General features: G+C 29.8%; 1 protein-coding gene across 3 annotated transcripts; it reads right to left on the reverse strand.

Moving 5' to 3' along the window:
• Positions 1 to 4520: 4520 nt before the first annotated feature.
• On the reverse strand, positions 4521 to 17149 carry LOC141453791 (DAZ-associated protein 2). 3 transcript variants are annotated; one of them, XM_074127385.1, is made up of 6 exons: positions 16963 to 17149; positions 10602 to 10679; positions 9969 to 10087; positions 9685 to 9840; positions 8214 to 8392; positions 4521 to 7007 (listed from the first exon to the last, which is right to left on the reverse strand). In XM_074127385.1, exons 1-6 carry the CDS (start codon positions 16976 to 16978, stop codon positions 6998 to 7000), a joined length of 558 nt encoding a protein of 185 aa, XP_073983486.1. In that variant the 5' UTR covers positions 16979 to 17149; the 3' UTR covers positions 4521 to 6997. The 3 variants fall into 3 exon arrangements, with proteins under 3 accessions (XP_073983486.1, XP_073983488.1, XP_073983487.1); XM_074127387.1 differs by having other exon boundaries at positions 8198 to 8392; positions 16963 to 17148; XM_074127386.1 differs by having other exon boundaries at positions 8194 to 8392; positions 16963 to 17148.
• Positions 17150 to 18038: the final 889 nt, after the last annotated feature.

The following is an 18038-nucleotide window of genomic DNA, read 5'->3' on the forward strand; positions in this document are numbered from 1 at the left end:
AACGACCTTTTTACATTCTAATAACTTATAGGAAAAAAAATCGAAACGGAAAATTAAAGCGTAATAAACGAGACAGCATAACTATAATAGATGTGACAACTACAGCAATAAATAATTTAATCCAATAAGTCAGGATAATAACAGGTATAAAATTGACTCTAAATAAATCACTCTTCACAGTAACGTTTAGTTATAATGAAGTTTATAAGCTAAATTTTTGTTCACAGGGCGTGGCGTTTAAGTCAATCAATTTTTACGAAAAGCTAATACTTTTTAATTAGTCCAGTTAAATTTTGGAATGGAAGATAATGAGCTATTAACATTTTATAAGTTGGCTCAAAAGTCTCATAGAATCTCGTGGTCGCGTCACCGGAAATCAGTGGTCAAAGGTCACGAAAATTTCGTGTGTGTAAATGTCTTGCTTTAAATGGCATATAAAGTTCTTACAAGTTGTACAGCTTAAAATTCTCTACAAATTTGGTTCTATGCAATTTTTCATACAATCAACCGTTCTTGAGATAGAGCGCGATGAGTGGGAGGCGCTTAGCCGTTCGTTAGGTCAACATGTAATTCAGTACATAGTAAGTTTTGTTAAGTTTCAAAAATATTGTAATTATTAAGAAACCTTAATTATTAACTAATTATAGTACTTTATAAATAAAAATGTAAATGTTCATTTGTCCGAAATTCTAAATTTCCAAAAGCTCTTCACCGATTGCTTTGAAACTTGCACACAACGTTGCAATCGAATGCGCGTGTGTTTTTAAGTAACTATTATATAAAAAACAGCTCCATCACGTATAACATCACACGCTACACTAAATATTTTACGATTCCATTTCGTTTCCGATTGCATTGTTAAATTGAATGTTCATAGATTTCAATGTGCAACAAATAACCCTAATCAACGGTAACTGCTTCTTCACGTTATATCAAAATGACGCGTTTACGAAAACACTACTGTATTCAAAAGTGCTTACGTATTATACATGGAACGGGTGTAGAAAATCATTAGAACGACGCAAACGAGTGGAGCGAGTCGACAAACAACCTAGCATATTTAAAGAAACTGGGATAAGCAGCCTGTACACCGTGTATCCCAATCAAGATGAATGCTTCTTTCTTAAATAAGCCCGGTCCAACATCTTTCAACAATTGAGAATTTGGACAAGTGTGTATGAGAATAAAATAATACAATATCAGGAAGAGGCTCAAGGTCAAGTTGTAAAATGTATACAAAATAGGTCGGCTAGTCTCGCGAGTGGAGGTTTTCCTCAATTTCGGTTTCGGACATTGTATTTTTATAACGAGCGTATATAATACACATTAGGTCGGCTATTTTTGGATCCAGTAGTTCAGAAAATAGGGGAAAATACAAAATCTTCATTGGTTTTGCTGGAATTTCTGTTTCTAAATTATATTTTTATGCCAAGCGTGTATTGTACATATTAGGTCGGCTGTTTTTGGATGTAGTAGTTCAGAAAGTAGGGAAGAATACAAAATCTATACTAGTTTTGCTGGAATTTCCATTATTTCTGTTTCTAACATTGTATTTTTATGCCATGCGTATGTTAAACACATTAGGTCGGCTGTTTCAATTTTTTTCTGTTGAATACACCAGGAAAATTCCAATATGAGCATGGATTTCACTGCTGAAGTCTATAACGATGCGTTGAGAATGATTGAAAATTTGTGACTAGAAATCACCAAGAAAGTTTTCTATCAGTCTTGAATGCCATCGCCGAATCTATATGCTGCTGCTTCGTTCGATGTAGAGTTGCGTCGTAAAACAAATTACAACACAGGTGATCTTTTGTCGTATGTGCAATCAAATATTCCTAAGCTAATGCTTGAGCAAAAAGGCATTTACGATCGAATAATGCAAACTGTCAACAACGGGATTTGAGAAATCTTCTTAGATGGGCCAGAACTGGTAAAATGTTCCTAATTAGAGTGATTCTGGCAGCAATTTGATCCCAAAATGACATAGCCTTAGCTCTTGCATTGTCCAGAATAGCTCCATTCAACCAGACTGAGCCGCAACAAAGCGTGGCTGGGTACAGCTAGTTTTTAATGTAATTTTACTAAATATTATTAAACGGATACGTTATTTATGAATAATATCTACAAATATTACTTATTATTAGTTGGTAACTAAGGTTTCTTAATAATTATAATATTTTGTTACTTTAAGAATCGTACTATTTTACAGTTGACCTAACGTTGCTGTACTACGGCTAAGCGCCTCCCACTCTTCGCGCTCTATTTCCAGAACGGTTGATTGTATGAAAAATTGCATAGAGCCAAATTCGTAGAGAATTTTAAGCTCTACAACTTTTGTGATAACATTAAATGCCATTTAGAGCACAGGTAACATGATATTTACCAAAAAAAAAAAACGATTTTCGTGACCTTTGACAACTGATTTCTGATGACGCGAACACGAGATTCTATGAGACTTTTGAGCCAACTTATAAAATGTTAAAACAAAGATTTATACAATTTTGTAGTTGTTTATCTTTCATTCCGAGATCTGCCCCTTTTTTACTTGATTTGACTGGGATATATACTTTTAAAACAAAACTTACCTCATTTGCTGTAACAGGCAAAAATACTAAGACCAGGCTCGTTCTATCTAGCGGCGATAGCTTGAATTACATATCTGTAAGAAATGGGCATTTAAAAAAAAAAAAAAAAATTCTGCAGACATGTTCATTTCTGCCACACTGTGTCAACATCTATGAGTCTAAATCAGAATTCAGATTTAGAAGGATGTCAGTCACTGAAAAGTGCTATTGCTTTGTTTTTTACGATTTTTCTGTAGGCATCCGCTTAAGGGTTTCATTTGAAGACGGACACATGTAAGCTAGGTTTCTCACTTAAGAATATTGACTGTCGTGGAGATTTAGGGCAGCTTGCTTCAAATCATTGTATAGTACTGGAATATTGATGTCAACAATATTTTTAAAACAAATCCTGAGTATATAAAAGAATTAAAAGAAATTCATGCGAGAGACACACTAAATTTTTGTGCTTTAACCTTACTGTCCCCGGATTTCACAAAATAAATATACATTGTGATTTCATTCTAAATAATGCCAAAAATAAGATACGGGTTAACAAAAAAAAAGGAGAAGCCATTCTTGGATTTTATACATTTTATTAGTTTTTTTTGTGCCTATTTGTACAATTTATTCAATATTATTTTGTTTTATTAGATGGTCACTCTCAGAAGTATATTATGTTTTTATAATAATAATTATTGTAATAATAATAATAGTATTCTTGTCCCACTTTTTTTTTCTTTTTTTTTAAATAATTTAAAGCGGTTATTTAAAATTATGATAGCACTTTTAAATAATCAAATAACATAAAGAAAGGTGTTTTTTTTTTTAATTAAATAGAAAGAAAACCAAAAATTATTGTCAATTTACTTGTATTAATAAATGCAGGACTCGTAATCAACAGCTGCAAAGTGGCTCAATTAATTTTTTGTAAAATGTAAATTGTTACTGTTCTTAGTAAATATACTTTTTTCGTTTTCTTTTGAGGGAAAAAGAAAATACGTTGTATTCCTTGAATGCTAAGGCAATTTTTGGTCTTCCTTGACAAAAATGTATTTTTTGAAATTATATTTCATTCAACAAACATCATAGATAAGAAAACAATAAAAAAAAAAAACAACATGGTATCTCCTTTTAAAAATTGAGAGTATAAATCAAATTAAGAGAGAATAGGCAAATATTTTATTCAAGTTTTTGTAAATAAAAGTAGGAGAAGAAAGTAAATGAAGTGAGATACTTTTTCTTTTTTTTAAGACTAGAAGGAGAATTAAAGAAATGCAGTTGGAAAATTTAAAGTAATTAAATTTTATCAATTTAGGAAGTGGCGTACCTTTTTTTTTGGATTTAAAAAAATAAAAATGAAAGAAATCTCAAAAACAAAACTCACAAGAGATCTTAGCAATAGTAAGTTAATTTGATAATTTTTTCTTTCTCTGAATCCTTTTTATTTTTATAATATATAGATATAGTATGATAGAACAATCAATATAGATTTTTGTACACTGCATTATTTATGTATTATAATATATATTTATTTAATATTTATGACTAATTTTTTTTTATTTTTTTTATCTTCAAATACCTAATCATTCATTCGATTGTACTTACTTTTTGTTTTGTTTAATATTCCCAACATGTATTATATTTTTTTATTACTTCTAATTAGAAAACATAAAACATAAAATAACCAAAAATAATGCCCAATAGATTAAAAACATAATAAAAAAAAATTAAACAGTACAATGTTAAACCACGTATCCCCTACGTTGTAACGAACAGGCCCATCGCACCGTTCCGTGTCATTTTATCGGTAATGATATATAAAGCATTGCTTTGTTCCTTATCAAAATGCAATAAAAAGATACGCAAAACGCTATTTACCCTTGTCCCAGTCCATATCAGATAAGATACGATTCGCAGTATTAAATGATTGGGATTTTTACTTTCTCTGTGTCATTGTTTATCAGTTTCAATTCTAATCACTATATTTTGCATTTTTGGTATTCTTTAAATTATAAAAGATCTTACTGGTCATTATTTACTTTTACACAATAGCGCAACAGGAATGGTATGGAATCAACGAAAACAATTTATAATTTGAAATTTATAAAAAGGTGGAATCAAAAATACCTGGAGTAATAATAATAATTCAAAATCAGTGGGGTGCCTCCTTATGCAACTTTTTATTGACCACAAACAAACTTATAGCTTGCCTCCTAAATAAGCTTGTTTCCCTTGTTTGGTTCTCTCATCACGCACCATTTCAACGTCCAACGAGGAGACAACGTTTGTTTATTACACTTTATAAAGTATCTACACATGCAACGACTTGGTGTGCCAATACATGATGTTAAAATGTTAGAAAATGCCAAATCCAAACCGTACCGCACATCACCATGCAATGCAATAATGATATTAATAAATTTCGACAAACTAACACCTATCTTTGCACCAAAGGGTATCAGTGAATAAGTACGCAACGACGCTGCTATACGCCCATCTACAACTAGTGAATACTTGGATACAGTATTTGGAACTGAAGAATTATGAAATTAAAAAACAAAAATAAAACTAAACAAAAAATAATAGATGTAACAAAAAAAAATTCTTCAGTGTAGAAAAATTTATAAAACTTTTTTTTTTAAATTCTATATATTAACTGAATTTGACAACTTTTTCAAAAAATAATATTAATAATCAAAATACTTTTCGTTTGAGGAAGGGTTTTTGAGTATTGACCAATGATTACAACAAATTAAAAAATAAGCCAAAGTTAGGCTCTTTAACAGGTCTACGAAACCTCTTTTTATCTATTAAAATAACAATGTGGAGAAAATTATGCAAAATAAAAAAAGAGACTGTGCAAAACAGACTTTTTGTACATATATTAAATAAGAATGTTATGTTTACCATTTTTTGTTTGATACTTACAAAATCGATTTCTTAAACACAGTTTTTATTATTTGCATGATTACTGTTCAATGTTATTTTAATAGTTCCTACAAAAAATCCAGATAAGATGGATCTCTTTCTCTGTTTTATAATTAACTTTACCTAACGTAGAGCTAAATTAAGTTCGAAACGCCGGCCTTACAACAATTTTCTTTCTTTCATCATGCAATGATGGGGCAACATTTCTAGAACCCTCCAACGAAAAGTAAATGTTAACAACTGGTTAAGAACTACTACCATTAAAAAAAAAAAAAAATTCACGTTTTAAAAAACTTTAGTTTTCTTCTTTCTGATTAAAGGCTGTGATTTTTTCACGCCATATTTGTAATACATCATATATTTTCACTTTTATATTTTTCCACTTTTTTTTTTAATTTTTCCAACAACATAAAAACTACTTTTTGTTTTTTCAATTCTTTGTTTTCATAGATTTTGTTTAATTTTATAAATTAGGACTTTTATTTCTTTTAAAGCTAATTTAATCATTTAACAATTTATTGGCCTTTAATGTATTCTAAATGATAATAAATGAAAAAAACAAACAAACAAGAAACGCACGTACCATACTTTGTTTTTCTTTTTCGATCGGAAAAATGTCTAAATAAAAACCTCGTGCCTAAAAAAAAAATCAAAACAAATCAGCTGCATATTTCCCCCTTTTTTTATATTTTTCACATCCTCAAATTAAAATTGAAAATAAAAATTAGTCCAATGATAATAAATTTAAACAAATTTTCTTTTTTCTTTTAAGATTTTGTAGGCAACAAGTTAAAACTATATCAATAATAATTGCTTCTCAACTTTCTGTAGAATATCACAGTTAAATTTGAGATTATGCTTGCAAATTTTTTTTTTTCCATCCTCTTTAACATTTTAAATAATTAAATAATAATAAAAATGTCGATATAGGTTCAACTTTCTCTTTCAACCATTTAGATATCTGTACTGAATATCTTTTCAAAATTTCATTTTTTTTTTCCCCCTAAAATGAAAATCTGAATTGCTTTCTTTTGAATTGTTAACATTTGTAGTTAAATCACTTTAAATTTATTTTTCTTATTACATCCAAATTTTTAAAGCGCACTCTTTATGAAACAGAATTGTTATATCAGGTTGCCTAATTTTTTTTTGTATTGTATTTTTGTGTGAAAAGGGAGGAGAATTAGTTTGTTACAATATAGATTTTATAACCAAAATTTAATTTTCTTTCTTTTTTTTAATTGTATAATTGCTGCCTCGTGCGTTGTATATATTTATTATCCATTTAATGCAATTTTACGTTTGTTGTTTTTACTTAAAAAAAAAATAAAATTAAGAAATTGAAAAAAAAAATGAAGTTGAGCTCCTGAAGTGTATGGAATAGTAGAAATTGAGCTCGAACAATAATATATATATCTTTCAGCCAATGGTTTTTTATTTTTTTTTTGAATCAATAAATAAATGAAACCACCAGCTGGGGTTAAATCCGCAGCTCAATTTTATTATCTATACCTGGAACACAATTACATTATACTTATCAACTTATTCTAAATTCCAATAATAATAATAAATAAATAAATGAGAGTGCTTAATAAATTTAAAAATGTTTATATACATGGTAAATTATTTGATGTACTGTTCTGTTTGTCTCATTATTTTTACACAAAGGGTCCGCGACTTAGAGGTATTACATAGCGAAGATTTTTAGCGAAATCAAATTTTTTTTGGTTATGACAATTAGAAAGCACCTCAACAGTGCGCGGTTTGTTAGTTTGAAACCTTTAATCTTTTAGGTATTCCCATAAAAAATGATCGCTCGCCCAAATGTGGTGCTGCATAACCGCTATCAGGATTACTATTTAAATGAACTGCTCCTTAAATGGTGACAACCAAAATGAAATGGTAGCGAGAGTAAGTACCAATTATTGTGAACTCTTTTGCTCACCTACTCACAATTTATTTTTTAAAAATACGTCACATCTTATGGCGGATTATGGTTTTGTTTTTTTTTTTTTCTTTAAGGCTCGAACAATTCGGATATCTAATACACTCCAATTATTGAAAATCCACGTACGACAGAAACTTTGCCAGGAAAGACCTTGGATTTCATTAAATGGTGACACCAAGACAGTTGCTTCATTGGAAAGAGCTGATTGGTTCAAATGCACTAACAATTTTTTAAATTTCAAAGTTTAAGAGAACGACTATTTGGAAATTGATATCAATTAGCATAAGTCGATAATTTATATTATTAATATATTTTTATTGTTTGAAAAGAGGTTCATGAAAGAAAAGGCAAATTCTACCATAGAAAACATAGATGATGTGGCCGATGTGATGGAACACAATCTCTAAAATTATTAAATTTTTACATTAGACGGATGTCCTAAGATCAGGACCGTGGCAAAGTGTGGGCTCTTTCCTACAAACTATGAAATAATAATTGCCATAATGGTACATTTTTTGAAAATAAGATATGATTGAATTATCTATAATAGAACTAAATTTAGTAGCTCTAAAAGAATAATGCAAACATGTAAATACTTGATCTAATTAACTGTTACATGTTTTACGCCAAAAATAATAACATAACGCACCATCATCAATCAATGATACAATTTCATTATAAAATTTATATATATTTATATCAAAAAATAATATATATAAATTTTAATAATAAAAATTAAACATTACCAACCTACACGTTGATAATACTACCAGAAAGCGTATCCACCGTCACTGCTTCCGGTTAGAAAGCCGCCTTTCTTTTGAGTTAGAGTGAGATTATGTCCTGCCATAGCTGCAAGTTGGGCCGGAGTTGGAGGCACTCCTGGCGGTGGTCCGGGCACCACAGGCGCGGCAATCCCATCAAATCTTGCACCACCGTCATATCCGTTCTGTAAAGTGAATATGCCACATGATTTTTGCTGAAAGGTTTACTTTCACAACATGCCGTTGTTCTTTGTTATTTAATGCTAATTTTCACTTTTCAAAAGAGCTGGTTAATTGGTTGAACCACATGACTCATTCAATCCGATTGATTGTAGGACACTTTTTTCCAGCTACTGGTGGATCACTATTCCTAAAGTTTAAAATAATTAAAAAATTATTAAAATGGTACATTTGGCGTGGGCTCGGAGAAACACTTTAGAATTGTGTGATGCTGAAAGACGGGGAAGCAAGGCATGCTTCTTTTTAAACTACCTCTAGAACAGGTGGAGTGGGACTCTATAAGACTGATGCAGTTAACCTCCATAACATAATTCAGTTCCTAGAGAACGGGACCACAACGTGGTTACTGGAAAATTGTTATTGCAAGACAAAAATGTGTTCTTCAATAGGGGCAGGTCAGAGGGTAAGATATTACTGAGGGTATATCAGTTTTATCTTGATAAGGGTAAACATTTGTACTCTGGAGGGGAGGCTACGACAATGTTAATTTTATTTATAACAATAGATGGGGTTTTTAAGTAGGTGGATAACATTAATTACCTTTCACTCTCTATTAACATGGAACATTATCTGTCCGAAGAAATGTAAGGATGTAGGCAAATAGATGCTCTTTCAAAAAGAACCGCCACTTAAAAACCAATTCGTTTAGATAAAAACTAAGATCCTGCTGAGGAGCTATTTCGTCCAATGGTTTCTTACGGGTTAAAAAGAAAACTATTTCCAGGAACAGAACGCTCTAATTCAACTAGAGAAATCAAAGAAGTTTTGGTCCAGCAAGAGAAGAATGCAGGAAGGGAACGAATCTGGTGATAAAAGAATGCTATGACGGACCTGTCAAAATTAATTAGGCTGATTAGATGAACAAGTCGCCTAGATTAATGTACCTAGAAAGATAAAGAACCTTAATAGGAATGTGGGCATCATGAAATAGAGGTGGATGGTGGTTTTTATGCACTCCAGATTATAAATGCATGCTTCGTGCAATGCAGCTTATACTAAACACATGCTTAAACAGAATAATGTGTCTTATTATATAAAAAAAGTTGGCAAGTTTACTTCCTTGGGGTTTGCCACCCAAAGAATCGCCTCAGGCTCGCTCATACCAGTTTGAAACTCATTCAATCATGTTCAGGTCCGTCACAAGAACGACATAAATCTTACTTTAAAAAAACAAAAAAAAACTTATAGTCAAGTTTGTTACCATAGATAAGTTGATAAATGAACTGAGATAACTTACAGGAATCATGATTGTTGGCCTAAGTTGAGGCTGTGGATAGGTGTAAGCAAGTGGATGATAATAAGCCTGCATTGGAGTAAAAGCTGAAGCATAATAACCTGCGGGGCTTGCAGCCTGACTATACATCGCAGTACCTACACCAACATGAGGGTACATCTGAAAAAAAAGGTAACAAAATTATACGAATCAATAAAATTATTGTTCTCCACATAGAAACGATCACTACTTGTAAAATAAATAAATGAATGCAATAAAAATAAAAAAAAATACATGCGCATAGATACCTGCTGGGCAGCCATAATTGCTGGAATCTGTTGGTCATATGGTGGAGGCGCTTGGCCCGGATAGAGTTGTTGATATACGGCATACGGTGAACCAGTAGCTGCAGCTACTGGAGCTGTTGCTGAAATAGAAAATAATTAAATAAAATAAAAAGTATAACGTTTACTTGGATTAGCTAAGAAGAGGACCTTTTAGAAGTTGCAAAAATATAGCTTACAACTAGTTTGCAATTAAAGACTCAATTGCTAAGTTCAGAGGAGCAAAAATTTGGAGTAAGGGGAAGTCATGTGAAATTCACCCCACACTTTTGTTCTATTTACCGTAATTTTTTATATTTCCATGACAACAGCATTAAAGCTTTCACAAACCTAAAAATGAAGAATAATGGGATCTCAGGAAATACTTACGGTTTTTATAAAGAGATTACCAGTAGCAAAATTGATCATGAAAGTTTTGTTTTTTAACTAATTTTGATTTTAAGTTCTTTACCCTTTTCTATAACAGTCAGCTAAAACCTCTACCATTCCATACTAAGGAAGCCAAATTTCACTTTTATTTGACTTCAGAGTCCTTTAACTTCTACAATTTTCACAAAAGAAAAAAAAAAGTTTCAGGTTTTAACACAAACAGTTTACCAGCGTAAGCTGCAGCCGCAGCTGGATGCGGAGGGGCAGGCACATATCCTGCAGGAGCCTGGGGAGCACTTGGATAACCTGCACATAATGGAAATAGGAAACAGACCATAAAAATCAATTTTTCAATAAAAAAAAAACGAAACAACCAGTTTCCAACCAAGCGACATGCTTTATTGTTTTTCTGTTTTTAAGTTTTTGTTTAAGATGGGGTTTCTACCATGGTTTGTTGAAAAGTTGATTTGTAACAGATGACCATTTGTAAAAAAATAAATAAATATATAGCGAAATGCAATGTTTTAATATTAAAAGTGTAATTACAAAATGCAACATGCAGTAAGAATATAAATTTATTTTTTCAAAAAGTGATTTTTTTATTTTATTTGTTTTTATCTAGTTTCTATTTGAAACAATCCATGTTGGCCAACAATAAGGTTACTTGTTTATGGTAAAAATCCCATCCACACCCTTTATAAAAACAAAAAGGAAAAATTGAATTTAAAGAAAAAAATGGAGTTTACCTCCTTTAAAAAAAAATAAAAAAAATGGTGAAAGTTATATTGTTCACACTAGATGCACTGGTTGCCTCGATATCATGTAAAAAACAATCACCACGTAAATCAACTACAGCAAACCACCACCCAAAAACCAACAGTGAAATATTATTAATTATTAAATTAACAATGTAAAAATTTTAATGTGAATAATAAAATTTCACCGCTGTTTCTTTTTTTTGTTTGTTTGTATGTGTAAATTTGTAGTTATTATCAGCATACAGCAATTATGTATATACACTCAGTAGTAAACAAATTATCAAATATACATTAATACAAATTGCTATCCAAACCCATACAGTCACACTTAAATGTATAATAAACTGATGAGAAAATGCAAAAAAAAAATATATATATAATTAAGTAGTAAATATAGAATTAACGACCTTGTAGTTTTACATATCCTATCAAGACGAATCCTCCAATAAATATATAATTGAAACAAAGAAAAATTATAAGGGTAAAAAAGTCCTGACTTTTTTAACTTTTAAGAAAAACTATTAACTCGAATAAAATTTGGTTTGGCTAAGCGGTCAAGGCTGAGAGACCACAACCACCGTATTTTAACCCCGCAGTGTTTGTGTATATGTCATATCTTGAAGTCTAGGAATGACGTATATGGGACAGGCTTAATGATACGAGCCACTTGTCGAAACAGCCTGACCTTATATTACCTAGACAGATTCAGAGATAGAGACAGAAAGAGAAAAGGAAGAACTCAAAAAATTAAAAAAAAAAAAAGAAAGAAATAGAAAAATTAAAATAAACCAAATACGACAATGGCTCGAATCTTTTTTACACATTACGGTTCCAAACAATGAAAAAACTGTAAACAAAACAAAAAAAAATAGAAATTATAAATAATTTGTCCTAGCAAATTTATTAAGAATATTGCCAGAAAAATAAACTAGTTCCTAAAAAATTGCACCACTCGGAAAAAGTTTAGCTATGGCTTGAAACTTTTCAGTTATTTATATTAGCCTAAATGGTAAATGATTTCAATTGTGAGGGAAAATGACTACACTCATCAAGAAATTATTAGTTAAGATGTCATAAAAAAAAAGGAAGTCTTCAGAGGGTCAAAGATTGACTAGTCTCATGTGATGAAATGATCGAAGATTAAGCGAGAAGGTTTCGAAAGAAAGGGGCTAATCGAGTTGGCTGCTCGTGGTCACAGATATTGTGATAAAAGTTTGTGGACTTGCATCTTGATCCAATGCTAATCAGCACATTAATATGGTTAAGGAATAATTTGGATTCTAAGTTCTGAAGATAGTGCTCGAACCCACTTTGCAAGAATTGGTTCTTACTTTTACAAAATCGCATAAACATTTTGTCTTGGCCAACTACTGGCTCTCCCGATTTAAACCTAAGTAAGATGAATCGACGCTTTAGATATTTCTCTCTCTCAGCACATGATATTCACGAGCAGCTTCGATATTTAAAAAAAAAAAAAGAAAGTCTGAGATGAGATACAAGAGAACATTAATCACCTCTTTCGAAGCATACTTATCTCCATAAAGAATGTACTATTACTTCAGACATTTATTATTTCTTCTTTTTAATTTTTAATCTCCCCCTTACTGAAATTATTTATTACTTAAATTAACGTAAATAAACTGCATAAGTGTCAGGCCAGTAGCTTTGCTCCGTATAGATGGTGCAATTGTTTTTGGCACACTGTCTACTTCATTTAAAAAATAGAAATCAAGTAAGGGGTAAGCACTAATTATTTTGATGTTTACTATTTTATTATAAAGAAAAATTTTTAATTAAGAATAATTTATTTTATTTGCACAATAAGATGAATAAGGATTTTTTTTAATGTTTTAGTTTTTTTTTTTTTTTTTTGTATTTTAAAGTAAGTTAAAACCCGACTTTTTCCCTTTACGGTAACATTTGTGTGCCTATATTTATTTACATGCCATGCAATCTATACTTAATAACCCAGCATGCTTTCTATGAAAAAAAAATATATTTATATTAAAACATGCGCTAATTAAAAATAAATTAAAAAAGTTTAAAAGAAAAAATAGAAATTCCGCAACTCTTAAAAATTACAGCAAGAACATCAAAAAGTAGGTCTAAAAGGAAAAATGTTTAATATAACTTTAAAAATTGTGATAAATCTGATTCAGATTTATTAATTTTATTTTTTGATGTTCGTATGTATTAACCTTAAAAAAAGAAAAGAAAAAAATAGAAACACAATATACTTTGGTTTGCGGCATAACCAAACAGTAATTCCAAAAATTATAATTTGTAATTTGAGTTGCCAATATTTTCTACTCTGTATGTATGCAATTGAACTTCTTTTAAAAATTATATTTATAATTTAAGCGCAAGTAGCTAACTTTAATTGATTGATTAATATTTTTTAAACTAAAATACAAAAATTAGTTTGATATACCTTTCATTATTTTAAAGAAAATATTAAACTCAATGAAATAACATATTTTAGAGATATTAAAGAATGTAGCGTCATAAAAAGTTATAAAGAATTCCGGTGAAAAATATCAATAATATTAACTAAAATAAAATAATTAACTTTTAAAAAAGTTCGTAGAAGAAAACACGATGTATATACATTTATTTATTCGAAATCAACGTTAAAATTAATATAAAATTCGAAAGTACGGAACAAATAGTGACGTAATATGCTCGGGAAGCTCTTTAAGGAAGGCAACTAATCACACAAATATGCCAAGGCTAGTTCAATTGTATACCTACATCTCATTTTTGCTCAAAATATAAATTGCACAATACTGCAATTATAAGTACTAAATGTACCTCATAGAGAAAAGTAAAATAAAAACTCAAACACCTAAAAAAAATATGGAGGCAGATCTGGGCAATGCTTACTTTCATACAATTCAAAGTAAAAATAAACAATCTATCGTGAAAACTTTGGTTTAAATTAAAATGTAAAATTCAAATAATATAATATAAATTTATTGTATATTGTTCTCTTTAAATTGACATAATAAACTGGAAGGTGCATAGGTTTGTTTTGTAATAAAAGGAATCAAAATCTGTTCATTGGTGCGAACTAGTGGGAAGTTGGGAATTATTGATTTGAGAGCTGAGGGATTGTCCCAGATATGCCCCTCCCAAATTTCTTGCCATCAAGTAGCAAGGCCATGCAAACTGCCATAACAAAAACCACATCCTTATAAATTTTGTGATGATACTTCATGGATTATTTTTAACATCAAAATTTTTAATTTTCTTGCTCACCAATTTGATTAACACTAGAAAAAAAAATTCCCATGAAATAACATACTTGGTTGAACGAAAGAATGCAGCATCATAAAAAAAAATTAATAAGAATTCCATTAAAAAAAATAATAATTTTACTTAAAATTAAATAAAAATTCCATGCAAAAACAAAAAAGTGAAGTTCGGATATCATGCGATTTCGTAAATTACTTCAAAATGTTTTTAAAATTTAACTTTTCCAAACTTCAAATTTTTTGCAGTTAACTGTAATAAATAAAATAAATAAAACTAGAAATAAATAAAACATCATGCACATGCCAAATTCACCCTTGATCATGCAGCAATACCTCTTTTTTTTAAAGCTTGCTTTTGTATTATTTTTTTATTAATTTTTTAATCGTAGAATAATGTGAATGAACATTTCAAAACGGGGGGGAGATTCCTCTCTATATTAAAATATATAGTTTGTTTTTATAAATAAAATTTGTGATCAATTAAAAAAAGGCAAAACTGGAAATGAAAGTGCTATTTCTTTACACCAGGAATTATTTTTAAAAAATGTTTATTTATTTATTTTTTTTAATTATTATTATTTAAGTTAACAAATGAAAGTAACATAATTCCTTCCATTTTCTTGAAAAAAATATCAAAATATTTTTAAATAATTGTGTAACTGAAGTTCGAACCATTTTCGTATCACAGCCGGAAAAAATAGAGAGGATTGTAAAAAGTGGAACTAAAGGGAAAAAGGAATTATCAACTGGTTTGCAAAAATTAAAAAAACAAAATTGGTTAGGTGCAAACCAGTAAGGAAAACTCAGTACTACAGACTTTTTGTAGCTATTCTGTTCAATAATTTCAATTGTAAGTAGTATAAGAAAAACCTAAACAATGCTAAAAATTACTTAATGACTTTGGCCACAGTAAAACACTATACTTTATATTCTCTTGCTTATAAAGTTATTATTCTGAACATAAAAATGAATTCAGTCATGTCTAACAAATATATCTCTTTTTGAGATATTTTTTATTACAAATGTCAATTGTAAAAGCTATTGTCGTAGGCCAAGCTAATAACTTCCAACCACTGATTATCATTTATTAATAACACCTGTATAAGCAAAAGAATGGTGAACATTTATTAAAATATGTCAAGAAAAATATACTTGTAATCTGCAAAGTTTCATTACTATGAAAAATATTTCCGTTTAGTCGCTAAAAATGTGTCCTTTTTAAAGCAAAAAAAGAAACATTGAACAGAATTGCTATTATAAATTAATCATGCAAAACCTTGCAAGATGGTTTAAAATAAAGAACTAGGAATTTTTTCGATTAAGATACTAATTCTCATATTTTACTTTAGGAAGAAAATAACAATAATTCGTTTCTTTACAAAATAATAAATATGAATAAATTTTGCTTAGAAAAAAATCAAAAATTTGTTTTGCGAATACTCTAATTCACAATCTTAGAAAAAAGAAAAACCAAAAGTGAACCATCTTACAAGAAAAAAAAATGAATGTATGCAAATATTTTGTCTACTCTAGTGTCCTATAACAGGGTACATGAAAAGGAAAACACACAAGCACAAGAGAGTAGTATAGCAAAAGTAAACACACTGAGAGTATAGAGATAGAGATAGAGGTGTGAAAATACGTTTATAATTAGTAAATACGAGAATCAGGCCCCATTGCGACGATCCGTGGGTATCAAAAAGCTGTAACGGATATAAGGTTAGTGAGATTACCAACACTAAAACACCATAGGTTGTTGCCTCAGTTTAAGGTCACTAGCCAATCCCGCGGCGCCAATGAATCTCTGAAAATAGAACATAACACATAGCAAATGCATAACATAAACAAGTGCCCTTCCATCTCATGATTGTGAATTTTTCAAAAAAATATTTACTCTTTCAAGAGATACGGAAAAAGGAAGTTGGTAGAAAAAAAAAAAAAAAATACAGTTCATTCTGAATCAAGTTTAAGGCTGCTCCAACATTGTGAAACTGCAGCAAATTAAAAAAGTCTAGAGAAACCTGTAATGTATATATATATATAAATAAATAATAGTAGTAAACTTAAGCTTAGAACTCCCTGTAGGTATCTATATAAATTAAATTAAAGGATAAGTAATATCAGTGGAAGAGTCATAGGATAATGCAGGGTGGCAGAATATACTAAGAAAAGTTTGCACATAATAATTTAGAAATGTTATTAAATAAAATAAAAAAGAAAACATTTAATACAAGAATTTACATACCAATGAATGAAATGTATTTATAAAAATGTAAAGTTCAATGCAACAAAAACGTATGATGCAAATGGCTCCATTTTGTATACCACCGCCAGGTATTGATCTTACTCCTCGCCAATAAATTTTGATAAATCTAATTTATTTTTATCTTTTTTTTTTTGAAGATTCTGTTGGAAATTCAATGCGTACAGAGAAAATAACAAAGTAGAATAAATAATGGGACGGAACTAATTCTTATTCTTATAAAGAAAACCTGAAGGGCGTTATTTCCTTTGTCCCATTGACGCATAATAAGAAGAAGCAATCTTCTAGAATGATTTTACGAACACTTAACGTACCTTTCTTTTCTGACATTCTGTGTTTGAAGAACTAAATAGTCTTGATATCACAAAATTAAGTACAGTTAAAACTTTTACTTAAAAACCTCAAAACAAATTACAGTACGATCAAGAAATACCAGCATTGATCAGTCACACAAAATGGAGGAAGAACAAGTAGTTAAGTTGCAATCCGCAGCAATCCACCAATCCCCACTATTCACTGCCAACATGAACAAGCTTATTCTTTCACAGCCTTTGTTATCCAATTTATATAATGGCGCAATATTCAATTTTCACTATGCAAACTAGTCATTATTAACTCTCTATTAAATTTATTTAATTTTTACAATGCAACTTAATATTACTAATATTCTGTAAAATAAATATCCATTACAGCAATCGTGATAACATTTTTCACCTACATTAAAATCTTGTGCTTAGTGCAATCTACTCGGTAAGATTAAGAAGCAAATGACTATCATAATGATTATTTTGAGTTGCGGATTCGTGATCTGCGTAAATTAAGCGTTGGAGCTTTATTGTTCTGGTCTTCTCGAAAATCTCATTTAGAATAAAGTTGAATTCTTCTTCATTAAAATTCATGGATACTACTCAGCATTGAAGTGGCACCGTGGTTTAGCCTTTTCATTACCTTAATCCTACTACAAACTACTACCACGAATATTTCTTATCAGAAATTATTTGTAATTCAAGTTAACGAACTTTAGATTTATTTTCTTTAAATAAGATCCAAAACTTTGGGTGTGGCCTTTTTCCAGCATTTATCTTATTTTCTTTTCTGGTACTTTTATCATTAAGATTAATTGATGTTGGCTGAATTATCCATGAGTAATCCAATCCTTTCGCATGAATATAAAAAAAAAAAAATGCAAGATGGAATTGTATGAAATGTTTTGGATTTTTGCTAAGCGGAGCATCCGTTGTCATTAGTTTAATATGGATTGGTTATGTTGTTTTGTCGGATCTCATTTATTTGATAACATTCATAAGTCTGGAGAAACAATGTTACAGATAAGGACCTCAGGACCTGTAGATTTTCTAATTAAATTAGTTTGAGGAAGTTATTATTTCTG

This window comes from Rhodnius prolixus, unplaced genomic scaffold (assembly GCF_049639745.1).
Source record: "Rhodnius prolixus isolate KJV_2025 unplaced genomic scaffold, Rpr scaffold_3, whole genome shotgun sequence".
NCBI classification, from domain to species: Eukaryota; Metazoa; Arthropoda; class Insecta; order Hemiptera; family Reduviidae; genus Rhodnius; species Rhodnius prolixus.

Bases quoted from the DNA above. Each gene is read 5' to 3' on its own strand.
- LOC141453791 (XM_074127385.1), bottom strand. The intron at 10,088-10,601 runs GTAAACTGTTTG...TTTCTATTTCAG, and splicing joins TGCGGCTGCAGCTTACGCTG to CAACAGCTCCAGTAGCTGCA. The intron at 8,393-9,684 runs GTAAGTTATCTC...TTCACTTTACAG, and splicing joins GGCCAACAATCATGATTCCT to AACGGATATGACGGTGGTGC.